Source organism: Phocoena sinus, chromosome 19 (genome assembly GCF_008692025.1).
Source record: "Phocoena sinus isolate mPhoSin1 chromosome 19, mPhoSin1.pri, whole genome shotgun sequence".
NCBI lineage: Eukaryota > Metazoa > Chordata > Mammalia > Artiodactyla > Phocoenidae > Phocoena > Phocoena sinus.
The window spans coordinates 13,166,594-13,187,180 of NC_045781.1; the positions used below are offsets into that span (position 1 = coordinate 13,166,594).

Below are 20,587 nucleotides of genomic sequence, written 5' to 3' on the forward strand. Positions count from 1 at the left end.
AGGCAGACTATAACCACGAAGGAGCACACACCCTAACTCCCAGAAGGGAGTGGAAGTGAGCTAGAAAAGGGAGTCACTCTGGGAGTTGTAGAAGTCAGGAAGGGAGGGAAAGGGAAGGTCCCCACTCCCACCACCTGAGTAAAAATGTTCCGAAGCTCATTCTCCCCAAGCACCTGGAGCTGGAGAAGACAGATCCCAGACATGCTCAAAAACAACCCCGTGGCCCCCTGTTCCCCTCCCAACTTTCCAAGTCTCTTGGCAACTCTTAACCTTTTCCAGCCCGGCACTGCTTCCGGCAATAAATTACTGTTGAGACTGCAGGCTAGGTCTCTCCCCTCAAAAAGAATTTTGTCAGATTATCTCAACCTGCCCACCCGGAGGAAGGTGGGGCAACAGATAAGGACACAACCATCAAGCCGCCACCCGCCCCCCCAACTACTGATGAGGAAATTCTAGCAGAGGTTGGTAATTTACCCAAGGTCATGCCAGGCTCCACCCCAGGGTGCTTGGAACAGCTGCTCCCTTCACCCTTTCCCCTCCACACTGGGCTGCCTGCACGGAGCTCCCAAAGCACCAACTCACACCCTCAAGAGGCTTCCAGCCGCACTCGCCACTCAAGCCCCTTGCCTGAGTTGGCCTCCATGATCCTGAGGAAGCTCCACCAAAGCTACCCTCCCGAAGTCCCAATACCACACGCATCCATCCTTGTAGAATCAAGAAGGGACCCCTTCGACCCCTCCTCATTTCACAGATGACAGAACTGCCCTGAGATCAAGGGTCTTGCCCAAGGCCACAGAGCTGACAACAAACCTAGGAAGAAAATTCCTATCTCCGGAACATATTAAATGCCTCTAAGTGCAAGTACTTCCCACCCTCTTCACACACAACACTTTTAAACAGCCCCCTCCCAACACACACACCCACTCAACACCCTCCTTTCTTTAGCTCTTGCTGCACATGCTCAAACCCTCTCTTCTATCAGCTTGGAGCTCTCCCCTCTCAACCACCCTGGATTACACACACACACACACACACACACCACCTTCTCAACATGCCACCTGAAAACAGACCCTGCTTTAGAAAGAGCTCTTCACCACCACCCCCAAAAGACACAATTCTTCTGGACACTCTCACCTCTTCCACCCCAAACAACTTATTCTCCCTTCACAATACACACACTCTCTCCAGTCTCAGGACTGCATGTCCAGAAGCCCCCACCCCCAAATTCCTTTCTCAGTCTATCCATCACACACTCCCTTTCTAATGAGACTTTCATTACTACTCTAACCTCCCTCCCACCATCTGCCATTCCGCTCATTCTCTCCCGCCATCCTCACCTTGTCCAGGCTACCTTAGCCTCCGGCGCCGCCAGCCCTTTGCTGAGCTTTGTCTACGTTCCATCAGTTCTTCAGAGCCCCTCCTCAAAACACTCCAGATACTCCCTGTATCCCCCCTTCGGCCTCTCCTCATCAATGAGGTCTCGGCCTCATCACATTCCTCCTCTTCTTCCTATCTCCCAATCTTCTCCTCTTACCCGTAGAACAGCGCACCCCAAATAAATCTCACCTCCTTCAAAACCTCCTATTCACAGCTCCCTAACTTCTCCCTTCAGACCCGGAGTCCCGGAACTCCTTAGCAGCCCTCCCCGTTCTCACCCCCCAAGCTCCGGGTCCTTTCACACCCACTTCTTTCCTCAGCCCCTCTCCTTCTTCCACCTCCCCAGTCTCCCCAGTCCTCCCACTACTCTTCAGACTTCATAATCCCTTCCTTGGTACCCCTACTCCATCTTCAGACTTCCAGAATCTTCATCCCCTTTAGAAGTCCCCTAACCTGGGGCTCCCACAATTCCAACCCTCTTCAGAGGATTCCGCAATCCAAATAACCCCCTCCATACTCGAGCTCTTCAGACTCCCCCGATGCCTAATTCTATCCTGACCCACAAATTCCAGACTCCCCCGTTTCTCTCTGAACACCCCCCAGTCCATCCTGACCCACGAGTCCCGCCTCAGACCCCATTCCATTTTAGAGTTTCCAATCATCTCGCCGGTTTCCCCCAATTCCCCGCCCAGACCCTCCAATTCCTTCATCGGGCTCCCCGATTCCTTGTTTTAGATTTCCATATTCCCTACTCAGCCGCCAATTATTTTTTCAGACTCCCAATTCCCTGCTCAAGTTCTGCAACTCCTCTTCAGGACTCTAAACCCCTTCCCAGACCCGCCAGTTCATTCCCAGGACGCCCAGTTCTCACCACAGACCCTCCAATTCCGTCTCAGGACCTCCCAGCCCCTTTCCGGCCCCCAGCCTCCCTCGGAAGCCCCCCCCCCCCCTCCAGCCCATTCGGCCCGCGGGCCGCGCACCTTGCGCTGCTGCTTCTCCCAGGCCGGGTCCAGCAGCAGGTCCCGGTCCCAGTCGTCCTCCTGGGCCATGTAGTCGCCCACGCTACCCCCGCCGCCGGCGCCATTGCTCCCGCTGCTGGGGCCGTATTGGTACGACTGGTTCGCCGCGTGGTAGTCCACCATTCCGCTGCCTCTCCCGAGCCCGTCCACTCCCGCCTCTGCTCCCGCCCCTCTGCCCGAGCCGCCGTCGCCGCCGCCGCCGCTACCGCCGCCGCTTCAGCTGCTTCAGCCCGCCCTCCGCTGACGCCTGCGCACCGCTCGCTGCGCCTGCGCACCGCGCCGCCGCCGCCGCCCTCTCTCGCGCGCGCGCCTCCTATGCCAAAAAGCACTGAAACCCCGCCTCGGGGAGCTCGGAGCCTGCGCAGAGTGCACCTCCCCTCGGCCCTTCAGCTCTTGGACGAGCCGCGCCTCCTCTCCCGCGTGAGCGCGCGCGGCCTCTGCGTGTGGGCGGGGCCAGAGCATGGCTGATTCGTAAGGCGGGTCTCGACATCAGGCTTGAACCTGCTGAGGCGTGGCGTGGATTCCCATTCAGTAACAGAAATTTAACAAATATTTATTAAGCGCCCTCTGTGTGCGTTGCCAGTGAACAAGAGAGACAAAACTCCCTGGCCTCATGGAACTACCTTCTAGTGAAGGGAGACAACAAACAAAATTTTAAGTACATATATATTATAGGGGTGTTATGGAGAAAAATCAAGCAGAGCTGGAACGTAAACGAAGTACTCAGGGTACCCTTTGCGGAGAAGGAGAACATCTGAACAGACATCTGAGGGATTCACGAAATGAACATGGAAGTTAGATAGACTGGAATAGATACTGGCTGACGGGAAAGGTAGAGGATTTTTTGGACTTGTCTATCTTCATTCACTCAACAAACATTTATTGGGCACCTACTGGTGTGCCAGGGCCTGTTCTTGGGTACTGGCGATATGGTGCTGAGCATGATAAATGTGATTGGTTCTCAAGTGGCTAATATGGAGGGGGGGTGGCGCAGCAATAAATAAATAAATACAGATAAATGACATTGCTACATTGAGGCATGTCAAGTGTAAATATCCAAAGCGGAGCTCCTCATCTTCCTCTCAGACCTGGTCACCCCACAGTCATCCCCATCACAGTCAATGGCGCCTCCATCCTTCCAGCTGTGCAGGCAACAAAGCTTGCAGTCCTCCTTGGCTCCTCTGTCTTCACACCCCACATCCAGTTCTTCAGGAAATTCTGTCAGTTCCATCTTCAGAGTATGTACGGAATCCACCCACTTCCCCTTTCCCCCACGGCCACACCCTGGTCCTGTCCAGACTCGCCTTGTCTTCGCTTGGACCACTGCAGTAGCGTCCTCACCATCTCTCTGCTCCTCCACTCACCTCCCAACTCTCCTTCTCACAAGAAGTCAGAAGGAGCCTGTGAACACCTGAGTCAGATCAAGTCCCTTCCTCCCTGCTCAGAACCTTCCTTTGGTGCCACGTGTCAAAGTCAAGGAAAGGAGGAAAGGCTGCTGGAGTCTTCCTTGCCCTGGTGCAGCCCAGCCCAGCTTTTGAAATAACCGAGACTCCTGGGGCCTCAGCCAAACCCACAAGGTCTTCCACGTCCTGGTCATCCTGGTCCCCATTCTTATCCCAGCTCACCTCCCACTCTGCCCCTCCTCTCTGAGCTCCCACCACACTGCTGGCCTCCTAGCTGTTCCTCCAACACACCAGGTATGCTCCAGCCTCAGGGCCTTTGTATACGGTGATACCTGTTACCACTGTTTGGAACACTTTCCCCAGATACTGGATCCCCAGGGCTCATAGCCTCCTCTCCTGCAGATCAGCGGAAGTATCACTTCGTGAGACCTCCCCTGACCACCTTTTCATAAATAGCATCCCATACCTTCCCAGCTTTATTCTTTCCAGAATACTGATCACCATTTAATATATTACATGACTGGTTTATTTATCATGTTTATTTGTCTCCTTCCCAACAATGTCAGCCCATGAATGATGAGGATCTTTTGCTTTGGTCACTGCTGTATCTCTAGCCCCTGAAGCAGTGTCTGGCACAAGACAGAAGCTTAATAAATCCCAGATGAATGAACAGACTTAAAACCATACTGAAGAATCTGAGGAGTTTTTTTGTTTTTTTGGGTTTTTTTTTACTATTTTTTGCCTGAAAAGAAGTTTTGATTTTATTCTAAGTGCAGTGCGGACATATAATGAATTTTATTCTAAGTGCAATGGTAAGTTAGAAGAGGACTGCAAGCAGGGGTGGGGTCTGATTCAACTGTCCATAGGGTCTGTCTGGCCACACAAGGGGAACAAACTGTAGAAGGTGGAGTGAGTTCAGGGAGCCCAGCGGGGAGGCTGCCGCGATGGTCCTGACGAGGCTGGACAGACAGAGGGTGAAGGAGGAGAGTGCTGAGGAGAGGCAGGGGGAGGATGCGGGAAAGTGGAGCCTCCAAGACTTAGTGTCATGAATTTGATGGGGGTGGGAGGCAGGGGCGGGAAAGAGCAAAGAATCAAGACTCAAGATGGCTCTAGGTTTTGGACCTAGAGCAACCTTGAGGGGAATGGGTGGGTGTTAGGGAAGGTAAGAAGGTAAGGGTTTGACTGAAGCAGAGCCTGACCGGCAATACAAAAGGACTGTGTTGCAGTCATCTGCTGGGGATGGGGATTAGAAGACACAGCTTCTCCAGGTTATGGGAGCTACCAGGATCTCTCCTCTCCTCTCTCAAAGGCACTAGAAGAGATCCAAGGGCAAGCAAAGGAAGGGGATGATGCCTAGGTGGCAGCCCACTTTCCCAGGTAATGCCATAACCTGGCCAAAGACACGGGTGTTGGCTGTTTCCAAAGCTGGGCTGGGCTGGGCTGGGTCTGGCTTGGGGCAAAGCACCCTCTTCCTGCCTAACCTGCAGAACAAGCCCAGGACTCTTGTGCTGGGCTCGCTGGGCAGGGAAAGGCCACTCAAACAATGGGCCATCTGCCCCTCCCTGTGTGCTCCCGGTTGACACTGAGAAACCTCCCAGACCAAGGGCTCAGAGATGAAGTGGATGTCGACGTCCCCAGCCAATGAGGTTTAAATTAAAGTCTCCCTTTAATTGCCAGCTTTGAGGCCACTTCCCAGCAGCCATCCATGGACAGTGCAGTAGTAATAGCTACTGTTTATGGAGGGTCAAGGTGCAGCAGGCAAGAAGAGGGGGCAGGGAGAGATCCCTGAGTGAAAGGGTATGGCCAGTGGGCCCTGGCATTAGGCTCACCATTTCCACATCACCATTTCTTGGAGCTCTCGAGACTGCAGTCAGAACTTACTAAATGCTGTCTCCCATTACTGGGAAATCCCCGGCAGCCTAATGGTTAGGGTGCAGCGCTTTCATGGCTGTGGTCCAGGTTCAATCCCTAGTCAGGGAACTAAGATCCCACAAGCCTCACGGTCAAAAAAGTAAATTAAATAAATAAGTGTTGAATTAAAACAAATAAATGCTGTATCCCATTATTAATGCTACTTAGATGAAACAAAGGAGAGAGGGCTGCATCCTCTCAGGGTAGGAACATGAACAGGTCCTGGGATGTCTAGAGGTGACTGTGGAAGCACCCGAAACAGCAGCCCTAAGCCCGAGCCACCATGACAGGTGACAAGTTGAGTGCATTAACTCACAGCAATGACTGAAGTGGGTACTCTCCCCAGCTGTAAAACTGAGGCACAGAGGGGTTGACTAACACACCCAAAGGTCACTAGGCTGGTGTTTGAACTCAGTCGTTCCGCAGAGCCAGGCCTCTTAGCTGCTCAAAGGATGATCCTCCTGGAGTAAAAGTAGGTTGGCAAAGCCGGACAAGTTGTGGCTTCCAAAACAGATAAAGGTCATTTCCTCCTCCCCTGCAGGGTGGCCATGGCCCATTGTACCCTACACAAGGGCAATGTTACGTGGGTGAGTGGGAGTGTGCCCACCCAGAACGGGTGCCTTTTGCTGACTCACACAACCAAATGGGTGGGTAACAGCATCCCAGTCTCCCCTCCTTCTACCCCGCTTAGAGCTAGCTCCCAACTCCTGAGCTGCAAAAGCACCCTTTGTCCCCAGAGTTTGGGTATGCCCTAGTTCCTGGATCCTGCTCAGGTCTGATCCCAGGGCAAAGGGTGTCCCGTCCGGCCCTGGCTCCCCAAGTCAGGGCCCTCAGAGAACGATGGGTGTGAGTGCTGGCAAGTGGGGAGGGCTGGGAAGGCTGGCAGCTCAGGCTCACCTGCCCTTTCCGTGGGCAGAGTCCACACATATGGTCATTTGAGAATGAGGCGCTCCCTCAGGGGCACCAGCAGTCTATGTAAAGGGATGTGCATCTATTGTGGCATTTGATTTCCTCCATTTTCCCCAGTCACTGCTGTCCCCACTCCCTCTTCCTGCAGGCAACACGCTCACAGGTGAAGACACCAGCCCAGAGTCACTCCGCCTGAAAGTCTGGAATACCTTATAAAATGCAAATAACCAACCTAAGGTCACTCTGCCAGAATGTCTGGAATACTTTGTAAAATGCGAATAACCAACCCAACTAAGGATCATGTGACGTGTGCTAGGCCTCCTGGCCACTGTAGGCTGGGACTTGGCATGGGGTAGGGGTGGAATGGCCTGGCCTCAAATCCCAATTTTCTTATAAAGTCTCACCAAACAGAAGAGTGCTGGGGACTAGTTTGCAACACTGGGGACAAACTCTTCTGACTCTGAAATTAACGACTCCAGTTTTCTAAGCGCCAAAATCAGGCTAGGTCCTGATCTGAGGAATTTACCAGCCAGAGCTCACAGAATCCTCCTGATTCTGACAAGGGTGCATTATTCTCCCCCTTTCACAGATGAGGAAACTGAGGAACAGAAAGCAAGGACACAAAACCTCTTGAGCAAGCAGCCAGAATACCGCCCCCCCACCAACTGCCTCAGGGCCATCAGTGGCTGCATGTGTGAGGGCCAAGGGCAACCGGTGCCTCTCCCTCACCAGGAACCCAGTGGCCACACCTGTTCGCCTAGGTTTTCAAGAGGACAGAAGAGCCCAAGCTGGTCCCAGGTGCAGGGCTGGGCTCCTACATCCCATTCACACCCTCCTCCTTGCTGACTCACCCACAGCCCATTCACACCCTCCTTGGTGGTTCATGGCTGCGTGCTCTCCTTGTGACCTGACAGGTCAGGAAGGTGGTGATGGAGGTCAGTTGCTGGGTCCGGGCAGAGGAGGAGATCAAAGGAAGCTTGGCTGCTGGTGGACGTGGGTGTGGGCAGCCAGAACAGAGGTGGCCCCAGCACAGGGCCATGCGAGGCCTGCTCCCCCGGCGGGAGAGGGGCAGAGTCAGGAAGCCAACAAGAAGATAACAGGGCTAAGAAGTCAACAAGTCTTTATTAAACGCCTGCAAAGTTACTGGGAGGAGGCCATGATGCTGGACACACCTGTTGAAAGGGAAGGCCAACGTCAACGTGAGCAGAATGGGAGACGAACCTCTAGCCACCAACCACAGCGCCCATGATTGTTTAGGGGCAGATGATCACAGACCCCCTCAGTCACCATCACAAAGGCAGTAGAGTTAAAAGTCTGGAGTCTGGAACAAGGAGGCCTAGGTTCAGGTCGCGGCTCCACCCTGTACCGGGGGCAGGGTGGGGGGGGTGATCTCAAGCAAGTCGCTAAACATCAGTTTCCCACCTATAAGAACCATCTACCCTATGGGATTAAATGATGGCCTTAGAACAATGCCTGTTACTAAGTAAGTGTGGCTCGCTATCATCATCACCGTCATAGTAACATTTATTACGTACTGTTTGCAAGACACTCTGAGCACTGAACTTACATCTCCTCACTGCAGAACCCTTTGCTCCAGTGAGTTCTCTCAGAGAACCCCACCCAGTGGGCACATCCCATTTAGAGTGAGAGTCCACAGCCCCCAAATGTGGAGATGACTGCCCGCTCAATCTCGTTTCTCGATTAAGTAGCAACTTGGTTTGTACTCAGAGGCTACACCACACCAGTCCGTATCTTTCAAACACCAGAATCACACTCGAGACCCAGGGCCTAAGGAAGCAGCCCTTCCCTGTCCCCCGGTTCTCTCTCACTCCAAGACATCCATGCAGCGCAAAGCTGAGAGAGCGCGTGCTAGTGGAACAGCAAGTTTGCTCCAGTTGAGCAGCCAGTGGAGCCTGTGTTAGGTAATGTGTACGTGATGGTGACAAGGGTAACCTTCAGTGAGCTGTGGGACTGGTTCCTTGCTAAGTGGTGCACGTGGATTGCTTCATTTCACACTCGTGTACACCTCCATGAGGTGCCTATCGTGGTGGTGTTCAGTTACTTACAATAATGGCACCTACCTTACGGGGGTGACCTGAGGACCAATGACTTAAAAAAGTGTAAAGAACTACACAGTGTTTGTTATAATCATTGGTGCCATCATCCTCCCTTTATACATCAGAAAACCGAGGCACAGAGAGGTAAAAACCTCTTGCCCAAAGTTACACAGCTATGAAATAAAGAGCGAAGACCCCACCCAGCTAGCCGGACTGCAGAGCCTGCACTTCCTGGGTGGTGTTTTGCTGGGTTTTAGCAGATGCGGGGCTGAGGCCCCGAGAGCCCTGGGATCAGTGAAGGTGCGGGGACACCCTGCAAGGCCCCTCCAGACCCCGGGAAGTCTTACTGAGTGCTTCAGGGCAGGATATAGTACCCAGAATTCCAGGGGAGGACACCCAGCATTCTCTGCCATCCCTCCCTGGGCAGGCGGCCTGGGACGGAAGAGGTCAGGGGAGTCTGGCAGATGCCAATTTCCTGGCCTTGAACCAGAACCTATTGACCTGGGTCCTTTGGGGCCCCAGCCCTGGTCTGTCAAAGGGCACCTCCTCAGGCCTACAGCCTGAGGCCTCAGGCCACCACTCACTGTCAAAGTCGATCTTCTCCACGATATTCTTGGGCTTAATGCTCTCTTCCTGGCTACAGATGAAGATCTGGCCCGACTCATCGGTGCTCCAGCCGTACTTGCTCATCCACACCTTTAGCTGGCTGTCTGCAGGGGACACAGCAGCACAGGGGCTTTGCGCACTCTGATCCCACAGCACCGGGGGGCCAAGGTGTCCTCCTTCCCTGCCTTCAGCCGACCTGGTCTCCTGCTGCCCTCCTGCTGCCGGCCTGGTGCTTCTATAGTTCATTCTCCGAACAGCAGCCAGAGGGAGCCTTTTAGCCTTCTCATCCTTCCCATTACAGGACTTTTGTCTTAGCCTCCTTTCATTTTCTATTTACCTCTCCCAGTTCGAAGCTCGGCTCCTAATGACAGCAGTGTACTTACCTGCCCTTCCCCACAATCTACATGAAATGGCTTCAAAATTAGGATGTCATCATTACCACTAACAATAAGCTTATGGCACCAGGTTTAAGCATTTCTTTGCAACTGTTTTTTGCCTTTAGAAAATATGCCTGTAAGGTTGTCCAGCCAGAGAAGTGTTCTGTTCCTTGAAATAACTCTTTTCTGTATGACTATTATTCATCTGTTTCTCTTTACATTCAATTCTAAGGGTTGTTTCATCCCCTTTTGATTTAATTTCACTTTTAAATATGTAAAACATCTATCCGAGGTAAAGCACTTAGTATAGTGCCTGACTCAAAGTGCCCACTAAAAGTTAGCTTCCACTGAAAACAAACATACATCCCACCAAAAACCCACCTGGCTCAAAAGGCAAAACTACCCAAGACGGTACTTAGAGAAATCTCTCCCCCAACCCACCACTCTCCTCCCTGTTCTCACTTCTGGCCCCCAGGGAGTAACCATTTTCCTTAGTTCTTTTATTTTTCCTTCTTGCGTTTCTTTTTGCAAAATGAGCAAATACACACACTTTTTTTTTTTCTTTTTGGAGGGATCTTTTTTTTTTTTGCGGTACATGGGCCTCTCACTGTTGTGGCCTCTCCCGTTGCGGAGCACAGGCTCCGGACGCGCAGGCTCAGCGGCCATGGCTCACGGGCCCAGCCGCTCCGCGGCATGTGGGATCTTCCCGGACCGGGGCATGAACCCGTGTCCCCTATATCGGCAGGCGGACTCTCAACCACTGCGCCACCAGGGAAGCCCTTGGAGGGATCTTTAAAAACATAAATCTGATCAGGTCCCTCTCTGCTCAGATCCTCCAGTGGCTCCATCTCACTCAGGGTAAAGGACAAAGTCCTCAGGCAGGAGACTCCTCAGTATCTGAAGCCCCTCCCACCACCATCTCTCTGCCCTCAGCTACGCCCCCTCACTCACCCTGCTCCAGCCTAGGGCTTCCTGGCTGCTCTGTGAGGACACAGGATCCTCACATTGGCTCTGCCCTCAGGCTGTAACCGTTCAGATGCTGCACCTCCTCACTTCCATGTGCCTCCTGTCCCCCCGCCCCTCGCCCACGCCAGCCCTCTCTAGGGGCTGTCATGCATGAATTCCCACTGGACATGTACATCTTCATTTGTCATCTGCTTTGCCAACTCCACAAGAACGAATCTGAGTCATTCTGTGTTGTTCACTGCTGTGGCCCCAGGGCCTTGAACACAGAATAGGCGTTGAATTAATTTACGCAGAATAAATGAATGAATGCCATAGGATCCCCGCCAAAGAAGGGAACATTTTATACTAATTCCTTATTCCCTCCCTGGGCCTTCAATAATGAGCTGGTGAGGCAGGGGTGGGCCCATCTGAGAAGCTGGCTGAGGCCCACCGCCCTCCTCACTCCCAACCTCCTAAACGGGCGCTAGGGACCCAGAGGGGGCCTTACCTGTCAGATCCCCGAGCATCTCGGCCAGCAGCCAGCGATCAATGTGCTGATAAGTAATGCCCACAACATGGCAGATAACTGTGGAAATTAGGGACAAAGATGATGAAGGGCCACCCCCAAGACCCTGCTGCCACTCCCTCCCCCGCAGCAGGGAGCCCAAGCTCAGAGAGGAACTTACATTTTCGGACAGAGTCTTCAAAGCCAGTTATACCTTCCAAGAGGTCCATGTTTTCATCCAGGGCTTGCTGTGAGGGGATTTACAATGTTGAAATAACATTAACATCAATAATGTCAAGAATATTAACACTGACAATAGCAGAAGCGAACACCCCAGCATTCACCTCACGTGCCAGCCCTTCTTCTGTGTGCAACCTTATGATGGAACAGTTGCTGTTTTTTGGCCCATTTTATTTTTCTCTCTGGCTGCACCGCACAGCATGTGGGATCTTAGTTCCCTGACCAGGGTTCGAACCCGCACCCCCTGTAGTGGAAGTACAGAGTCTTAACCACTCGACCGCCAGGGAAGTCCCTTGCCCATTTTAGAGATGAGGAAATCAAAGCTCAGAGCAGCTAAGTGATTTGCCCAAAGTCACAGAGCTGGGGTTTGAACCTGGCAGGCAGAAACCACAGTCCCAAGAGAGGAGACAGATACAGATTAGCTACCTACACTCACCTACCTCCTCTTGGCTCCCATCTCCGAGAAAAGGGCAACGGTCCTACCACAGCCCACGAGGCCCCCCAGGATCTGCCCGCCACCTCTTCCCACTCACCCCCTCACTCCAGCCACTGGGGCTCCTCACTGCCCCTTAGAAATTCCAGACACCCGCCCACCTCAAGGTCTCTGCGCTGGCTGCCTTGGGGGCTGGAACTCTCTTCCCCCACAGCTACCACTCCCACCTCCTTCGGGTCTCTGCTCAAATGCCACCTTCCCAGCCAGGGCGCCCCCCAACCTCAGTGTGAGAAACGAGGAACCTGCAAGGACAACGGGAAGGAGCAGCCGGTGCAGCGGGAGGAAAGCCAGGAGAGCAGCTGTCCCGGAGGCCAAGAGACGCTGGCCAGGCAGCTGAGCCGGGGCCTGAGAACTTCCTACTGGACCTAGCAATGGGGACATCACTGTGGGTCTCAACAAGAGCGGTTCCACGGCCTGCGTGTGGGTTGGGGGGGCAGAGGCTTGGTCATAAAAGCCTGAATGCACTGAACGGCGTTGAGTTCATGTGAGCAGGGGGAGAGGGGAGGCTGAGCACAGGCAACCTGGCCCAGGGGCGGGCCGACCGACAGTCCCGATTCACCTGAGACTGAGGGTTTCCTGGGATGTGAGACTTTCAGCTTGAAAACCAGAAAAGCCCTGGGCAAACTGGGCCAGCCAGTGCCCCAGGCGGGAGCATGGCTGCAAGGGGAGCAGAGGGAGTGGGCGAGAGGCAGAGCTGGTGGGGAGTGTGGAGGTCCAGGGAGCATTCTCTTTTTTAGGCTAGAACTCACTGCGGGGTGGACGTGTTCCGTGGTGACAGAAACGGTGCGGGAAGGCCAAGTTTGCTGCTATCAGAGACTGGGGAGAACGGCTTGGGTGATGCTGCTGAGTGGGCCAGGGGGAAGGGGGTCGGTGCACCGGAGCAGGGGTGCCTGTGACGGGAGGAGGGACAGGTCGCCCACAAAGACAGAAAAGTGCTCTGTCAGCTGCCGGTAGACGTCGGGCCAGGGGCAGGAAGTTCTGCTTTGGCTGCTTCTATTTTCCCATGAAATGAGAAGCCCGATTGTAAGCTGAGGTGGGGAGAAAGTGGTGGTGATGGGCAGCTGTGAAGAGCTGTCCAGGCGAGGGGGAGGGAAGCAAGGCCCCAGGCCAGGAGGAGCTGAAGAGTGGGTCTGGGGCGCTTGCTGGGTCTTCTCCAGCCTGGAGCATCCCCTCAGACACAGGTGTCGAGGGGAGAAGCGCACACCTTGAGCTGAAGGAGGAAGCAGAACAGAGGACTGGGGCTGCTGGCCAGGCCCAAGAATGTCGGCTCGGAGGCTTGACCTCATGGGGGCGAGCTGGGAAGCGAGGAGGGAGTGGTCGGAGGGTGGAAACGTTTGACATAAATGGGCAGAAGAGGAGGCAATTGAGTACAGGCCGGTGGTTCCCAGCCTTGGCCGGCGATCAGAATCACCAAGGATAAGTGTTTAAAATCCCTAAGCCTAGACCACACCTGGACCAATTACATCAGATTCTGTGAAGGCGGGATTCACGTGTTCGTATTTGTTTTTTTAATTCCTCAGGGGTCCAATGTGCTGAGAGCTGGTCTAGGATGTGAGGGGCTCGGGACACAGGTAGGACAAGAAATCCGGAAACTGAGAAGTCAGGGTGGTGGAAGGATGACGGATCTGCCCTTTCAAGTATCTGAGAAGAAAGCACTGGTAAAGAGTGGCAGTGAGCTAAATTCTTCACAAAAATGAGGAGCAGTCATGGGGGGCGGGCAGGGGGTTGCTGATACCAACAAAGTGGGGCAGGAAGTGCTATCACAGGCGCTTCGGGGCTGGGGGCTGGGGGAGGGGAGATGGGTCTGAGAGTGGCAGTGAGAAGCTAGGAGGCCACCTGGCCTCCCACTTCGGAAGCTGCAGGAGTGGGAGGCCAGGCTCAGTTAGAACAAGGAAAGGGGGGAAGAGTAGTTAGAGGATGGAGGACTTTTACTGGAAGAACGTGGGGGGAGGGGAGGAGAGAGGGAGGGGGAGAGGGAGGGGAGGGGAGAGGGAGGGGGAGGGGGAGGGGAGAGGCAGAGGGAGGGGAGGGGGAGGGGAGAGGCAGGGGAGGGGAGGGGGAGGGGAGGGGAGGGGGAGGGGAGGGGGAGGGGAGGGGAGGGGGAGGGGAGGGGGAGGGGAGGGGAGGGGGAGGGGAGGGGAGGGGAGGGGAGGGGGAGGGGAGGGGGGAGGGGAGGGGGAGGGGAGGGGGAGGGGAGGGGGAGGGGAGGGGGAGGGGGAGGGGGAGGGGGAGGGGAGGGGGAGGGGAGGGGGAGGGGAGGGGGAGGGGAGCCGGCCCACATGCGCACGCTCCGCTCCTGAGCTTTGCGGGCAGAGGAGAGGACCTGGGAGTCCTGGCTCCGGGTGAGGATGACCATTCCATGTGACCACACACGCAAAGCTCTGAGCACAGGGCCCACTGCCACGGAGGCAGCCAACAAATGTGCATAGCCGTGACTATTTTTTTTTTTTTTTTTTGGTACGCAGGCCTCTCACTGTTGTGGCCTCTCCTGTTGCCGAGCACAGGCTCCAGACGCGCAGGCTCAGCGGCCATGGCTCACGGGCCCAGCTGCTCCACGGTATGTGGGATCCTCCCGGACCAGGGCATGAATCCGTGTGGTTGAGGCTGACTCTCAACCACTGCGCCACCAGGGAAGCCCTGGCCATGACTTTTAGCAGTCTTTTCCACGCGGCCCAGTCACCACCCTGCCCACGGACCCAAGAGAAGTTACCCAGAAGGCCTGGAAGTGGCATGTCTCCAGCAAGTCTCCGAGGTACAGAATCTGCCGGATGGGCCGTTCTTCTTGCTGGGAGGAAGCATTAAGGGCAAAAGGCCTTGGAGCCCGAGGCGGCTGCTGCTGACCCTAGACCAGCCCGCCCACCTTCTGTGCACCGCAGCACGCTCGTAATGGCAAAAGTGAGAACCACCCTAGTGACCCAGTGATGGGGACGATTCAACTGTGGCCACTCCACACACTGAGATCGAGTCACCTCTTATAGAAGTGACATGGAGAAAGCGATGAGACACACTGTGATAAGAAAAAAGCAAGATGCAGAACGATGTGTGTAACAGCCCAACATCTGGTTGGGGAGGGATATGTGTCTATAAACACCTGTACTTATGTACCAGTAGGGTATCTGTGAAAAGGTAGCCAAGAACTGCAAACAACTGCTGTCTTCGGGGAGGGGAGTAGGTGGCTGTGGGATGGGGAGGGAGGAAGCCTTGGCTTTTTCACTGTACACTTTCTTGTACTTTGAAAAGTGGACAACGTGCCTTTTTTAAGCCACTGGAACGGACCTCTGGGGAAGGTGGACAGTCTCTCAGAAGGCAGGTGCTCCCATGGACACACCTGGCAGAGCAGGTTCAATGAGGAAGACACTTCTCAGCCCCGCCACCAGTGAGCAGGCCAGTTTATTGATTTTTCACTCAGTATTTCTTCACTGAAGACCAGCACTGTGCCAGACACTGTGCCAGGCCCTGAGGTTACATACGATGAAGTTCAGCTGACAATCTAGCTCTTCACGGCTCCTGCCTTTTGCCTGGTGGTCTTTACTCAGCTAGGAAGCCTCATGGGAATCTTTCTAAAGCATAAATCTACCCATATCGCTCTGCAGCTTTAAAGCCTTCTACGGCTCCCCCAGTGCCCTTTCTGAGTTTGACCGATTCTGTGGCGCAGCTATGCCAAACTTCCTCTACTGCCTCTGAAAACCAGCACTGAGCTCTTCTCCTCCTCCTTTCCCTACATACTATTCCCTTGGCCTGGACCACCCTTCCCTACCGCTTCACCTAATTCCTCACCTTTCATATGTTCCCTCCTCCAGTAAGCCTTCCTAGCATCCAGGCAGGTCCAGGTGCCTCTTGCTCTCTAACCCCAAGCCCTGACTATTTCAGGCTGTCACCGACAGGACAGGTCTCCCCCACTAGACTGTGAGCTCCGTGAGGGCAGGGGGCCAGGCCTTCCTCAGCCTCCGCAGCGCTTCAGTCCCAGCCAGCACCGGGCCAAGCTCAGAGCTCAGTGTCTGTGGCTGAACTCAGGCCACTTCCCCATGAATTCAGCTACCCTGCCCCGCCCCCTCCCACACACCCGGCCCGGGAAATGGGAAGGATACATGGGCCTGGTCGATCATGCACTTGCAGAGCGTGAAGTCGGTGTGGGGCAGGTTGGTGAGGGCCTTTAGCAGGATCTGGGCGGTGACTGTGGTCTGGAAGAAGGCTGGGTTGAACTGGTACCTGAGAAGGGGAACAAGAGACACAGTAGCAGTGCTGTCTCCACGTCCCTGGGCCTCACCAGGTGCCAGACAGGCTGCCCACCGCTTCGGCCCAGAGTCTGGGAGCTGGACACACCTGGGCTCCGATCCCAACCACACCACTCTCTGGCTGTGTGACCTTAACCTCCCTGACCCTACTTTCCTGCCCTGTAGATGGGGACAGTTAATCCTCACCATCATGCAGTAAGGCAGACAGTGTTGAGTGGTTCACAAACGAATGAGTACATAAGAGGCAGTCTGCAGTAGTGGTCAAGGCTCTGGAGGCAAGTGCCTGGGTTTAAACTTCAGTGCTGAGTGAACTTGGACTACTTATTTATATTTGTTTGGTGGGGACTAGCGGACTACTTATTTTATTTTTATTTATTTAATTTTATTTTTGCGGTATGTGGGCCTCTCACTATTGTGGCCTCTCCCGTTGCGGAGCAGAGGCTCGGCGGTCATGGCTCACGGGCCCAGCCGCTGCGTGGCATGTGGGATCCTCCCAGACCAGGGCACGAACCTGTGTTCCCTGCATCGGCAGGCGGACTCTCAACCACTGCGCCACCAGGGAAGCCCGGACTACTTATTTTAAATGCTCTGTGCATAGGTTTCCTCCCTTGCAAGACGGGACAATAACAACCATATCTAGCTCTCAAGGGCAAGTGAGCTCACAATTACCTCACATCTAAGTGAGTTAATACACACAAAGCTTCCAGCACAGCAGCTGCCACATGGGGAGCACTCACTAAGCAGTGGTTATCACCAATAACAACCCAAACAACCTCACAAATACAAGTGTTGTTATCTCCATTTTATCGATGGCAAAACCGAGGCTATGCGAGCTATAAAAATTACACAGCTGGGGCTTCCCTGGCGGCGCAGTGGTTGAGAGTCTGCCTGCCGATGCAGGGGATGCGGGTTCATGCTCCGGTCCGGGAAGATCCCACATGCCGCGGAGCGGCTGGGCCCGTGAGCCACGGCCGCTGAGCCTGCGCGTCCGGAGTCTGTGCTCCACAACGGGAGAGGCCACAACAGTGAGAGGCCCGCGTACCGCAAAAAAAAAAAAAAATTACACAGCCGGTAGTATGTCAATAAAGCACTGAGGAGGAAGAACCCAAACGCCCACTAACAGGAGAACAGATAATTAAGACACAGACACACGTGGAACACTATACAGCAATGACAGCAAACAAACTGCAGCCACACAGAAAAAGGATGGAGCTCACAAACCCAGGGCCAAGTGGAAGATGCCAGACGCAGAAGAGCTCCAGCTGTATAATTACACTTATGTCAAGGTCAAAACAGGCAAACCTGAACTAAGCTAATCAGGATGCGTGTGTATGTGTGCCTGTGTACGTGCACATGCGGTGAATTCACATAAAGCCAGGCCGTGAGAGCACACCACGAGAGTGGCTACCAGGGTCAGGGTGGTTGGCACAAAGCATATGGGGCAAAGGACCAGGGGCGCTAGCAACACTCAGTTTTTCAATTTGGATGGTGATTACATAGGTGTTCATTTATAATCGCTTGTTAAACTATACATTCGTTTTATGTACTAGCCTGTATGTGTGTTTTTATTTAAAAGCCATCCCTCCTCCAGCCCCAACTTCTCTGGCTTCCTAGTATTGCACATTAAGAGAAACCACATCCTATCCAAAATATCAATATATAAAGAGCTCATACAACTCAATACCAACAAACAAACAGCCCTATTCAAAAATGGGCAGAAGACCTGAATAGACGTTTTTCCAAAGAAGACATACAGATGGCCAACAGGCACATGAAGAGAGGCTCAACATTGCTAATCATCAGGAAAACGCAAATCAAAACCACAATGAGATATCACTTCACATCTGTCAAAATGGCTATCATCAAAAAAAACCAAATAACAGAGCATTGGGGAGGATGTGGAGAAGAGAGAACTCTCCTAGGTTGTTAGTGTGATGTAAATTGGTGCAGTCACTATGGAAAACAGTATGGAGCTTCCCCCCAAAATTAAAAATGGAACTACCATATGATCCAGCAATTCCACTCCTGGGTATATATCTGAAGAAAATAAAAACACTAATTCGAAAGATACATGCACCCCAATGTTCAGAGCAGCACCATTTACAACAGCCAAGATCTGGAAGCAACCTAACTGTCCATCAACAGATGAATGGATAAAGAAAATGTGGTACATATAAACACATACACACAATGGAATATTACTCATCCACTTAAAGAAAAAGAAAAAAAGGATGGAAATTTGCCATTTGCAACAACATGGTTGGACCTAGAGGATATCATGCTTAGTGATGTAAGTCAGACAAGGAAAGGCAAATACCATATGTTTTCATGTCTACGTGCAATCTAAAAAATAAAACAAATGAATGAATACAACAAAACAAACAGACTCATAGGTACAGAGAACAAGCTAGTGGTTAACAGAGGGGAGTGGGGTGGGGGAGTGGCAAAATAGGGGAAGATAGGGGATTAAGAGGTACAAACTACAATGTATAAAATAAATAAGATACAAGGATGTAATGTACAACACAGAGAATATAACCAATATTTTATAATAACTTTAAACGGAGCATAATCTATAAAAATATCCAAACACTATGTTGTACACCTGAAACTAATACAACATTGTAAATCAACTATACTTCAACTCTGAAAAAGAGAGAGAAGCCACATCCTGCAGGCCACCCCCAACTCCCACCCCACCCAGTGCTGGGAGTGCTGGCTACTGGCATGGGGGTGGGAATGGAGGCAGACACTCACAGCTTCAGGACAGCCAGGTTGGCTTCCAGATCATAGGCATTCTCCTTGGCTTGTGTCTCCACATAGCGCTCCAGGGTGGCCAGATTCTCAGGATTGTACCTAGAGTAGAGGAGAAACAAGATGGGTAAGCAAAGAGGAGACAAGAGCTGAGGCCCGTCACTCTATGGAACCCGGTGGGGGGTGGAGAGCACTGTAGCCTGCTCCTCCCTCTTCCTTTCTTCCCTCCCTCTACATCTGTCACTGGCCATTTGCTCTACTCAAATACTGAATCACCTCTATAACCTCTACTGAAGCTTATCCACATCCCAGGCCTAAGCGTAACCTCTAAACCCCATCAGAACCCTGGAGTCTTTTCTAGGATGCCTCCTCAATCTCTCAGCCAACCAGCCCTTGCAGCCTGTATACCTGGTCCCCTGGACATCTTCGCCACCCACCCCTTCCTTCTGTACCCAAACCCCACTGTGGTCTAGCCCCATCGTCTCCTGCCTAGCTTCCCTCATCCCAGCCCCGACCAATCTACCTGTGCTTCCCCCATCACCGCTCTGACCACTCCTGGCTATCACTGTCTGTTGTCTGGTCTGCCTGGATTCTGAACTAGGAACTGCATGAAAGCATGACCTTTGACTGTTTTTGGTCACCTCTGGTCCGCAGCATTACCCAGAACTGACCGAGTAGATTTTAGTAAACATGTGTTCAATGAATGACATGAGGAAAAAAAGGGAGAGCAATAAAGAGGCACTGAGAGACACAGTGAGACTGAGGAACAGAGAGAGGAAACTGAGGGGCTGATAGAGGGAAAGCTGAGGAGCAGAGAGGGCGGGCTTAAAGCAATTAAAGAGGGGGAGACTGAGCGGTAGGCAAGGCTACCTCCTACCTTTAGGCCTTTACAGTGCTTTCCTTAAACATGTCCTCCAGCATGACTGAAAAATCCCACCCCTTGCTGTCTCCAGAAAACCCTCTCCTCCACCCCTCTTGGGCAGAAGCGCTCCCTCCGACCAGGCTCAGACCTGTCGATCCCCTTAAGCAACTTGCCCACGTTCGCTCTCATCTGCTCGAACATCGCCATGACTGTTGTCGCCTCCCACACCAGGGCTACAGCCGACGTCCCGGCCGGCACTGCGTCCCCGAGAACTGGAAGAGGAAGAGCTGGTGGAAACGGAAACTACGTCTTTGTTTTCTCTCCAGCCCGAGTGGCGGTGAAGGTGTGGGGAAGCTCTGGAGGCTACTGCCACGCTTTCCGGCTGCCGCGTGACTTCTTCCCAGCGGCGCAGTTAGCGCGTGCGCATACGCTCTACCCGAGCAGAACCAACGGCGCGAGAAAAGACCTAGTCTAGCCCAGTGCGCAGGCGCCTCTAGAGGCGAGGAGGCGGGGCTAAGGTTTTCCGGGGCCTCGCGTATCTAGTTCCAGGCCTTGGGAAGTGCGCGGGAACTCCCAGTGAAGGAGACTGTTTACTGGCGGCTTGCACCCACGTCGCATTGCGCGCGGCCGTGAACTCAAAACTGTGTTGGGATGCACGTGTTAGACAGATTCCTTTTGGGCCGTGGCCAAGTCCCGAGGAAGGTGCTCTCTGAGGTCCCCTTTTGGCCCAGGCCTCGGCCCCTGAGGCAGGATCTTGAGCTCCTCGCACTCCATTCTAACGCCGGGGGTTGCGGCCCGCAAAGCCGTTGTTCTCTGCCCGGCAGGGGCGGGGTGAGGGGGTTCCTGGACCCCTCCGGCTCGTTTTGTGGGTGAAAGCGAGTGCCCCGTGTGTGC

General features: G+C 53.5%; 2 protein-coding genes across 13 annotated transcripts in view; both read right to left on the reverse strand.

Annotated features, from left to right (window-relative positions):
* Positions 1 to 2,683, reverse strand: part of ACTN4 (actinin alpha 4) — a 72,580-nt gene extending 69,897 nt beyond the window's left edge. For 5 of the 11 annotated variants that reach the window (XR_004347077.1, XR_004347079.1, XM_032614371.1 and 2 more), the window contains exon 1: positions 2,358 to 2,664. Coding sequence is in view for 7 of the 11 variants with exons in the window: in XM_032614371.1 (XP_032470262.1) it covers positions 2,358 to 2,519 (162 nt within the window). In the remaining 4 variants the exon portion in view is untranslated. Of the gene's footprint in view, positions 1 to 627; positions 799 to 2,248; positions 2,281 to 2,357 lie in introns of those variants that run through there. The other 6 variants (XR_004347078.1, XM_032614368.1, XM_032614366.1 and 3 more) reach the window with 6 other exon arrangements.
* A 5,030-nt stretch (positions 2,684 to 7,713) lies between these two features.
* On the reverse strand, positions 7,714 to 20,073 carry EIF3K (eukaryotic translation initiation factor 3 subunit K). 2 transcript variants are annotated; one of them, XM_032611836.1, is made up of 8 exons: positions 19,867 to 20,073; positions 18,835 to 18,933; positions 15,931 to 16,051; positions 14,553 to 14,627; positions 11,291 to 11,357; positions 11,113 to 11,190; positions 9,261 to 9,386; positions 7,714 to 7,791 (listed from the first exon to the last, which is right to left on the reverse strand). In XM_032611836.1, the coding sequence occupies exons 3-8, from the start codon at positions 15,946 to 15,948 to the stop codon at positions 7,760 to 7,762; spliced, it is 396 nt and encodes a 131-aa protein (XP_032467727.1). In that variant the 5' UTR covers positions 15,949 to 16,051; positions 18,835 to 18,933; positions 19,867 to 20,073; the 3' UTR covers positions 7,714 to 7,759. The 2 variants fall into 2 exon arrangements, with proteins under 2 accessions (XP_032467727.1, XP_032467725.1); XM_032611834.1 differs by having other exon boundaries at positions 7,721 to 7,791; positions 19,842 to 20,039.
* Between the last annotated feature and the right edge of the window lie 514 nt (positions 20,074 to 20,587).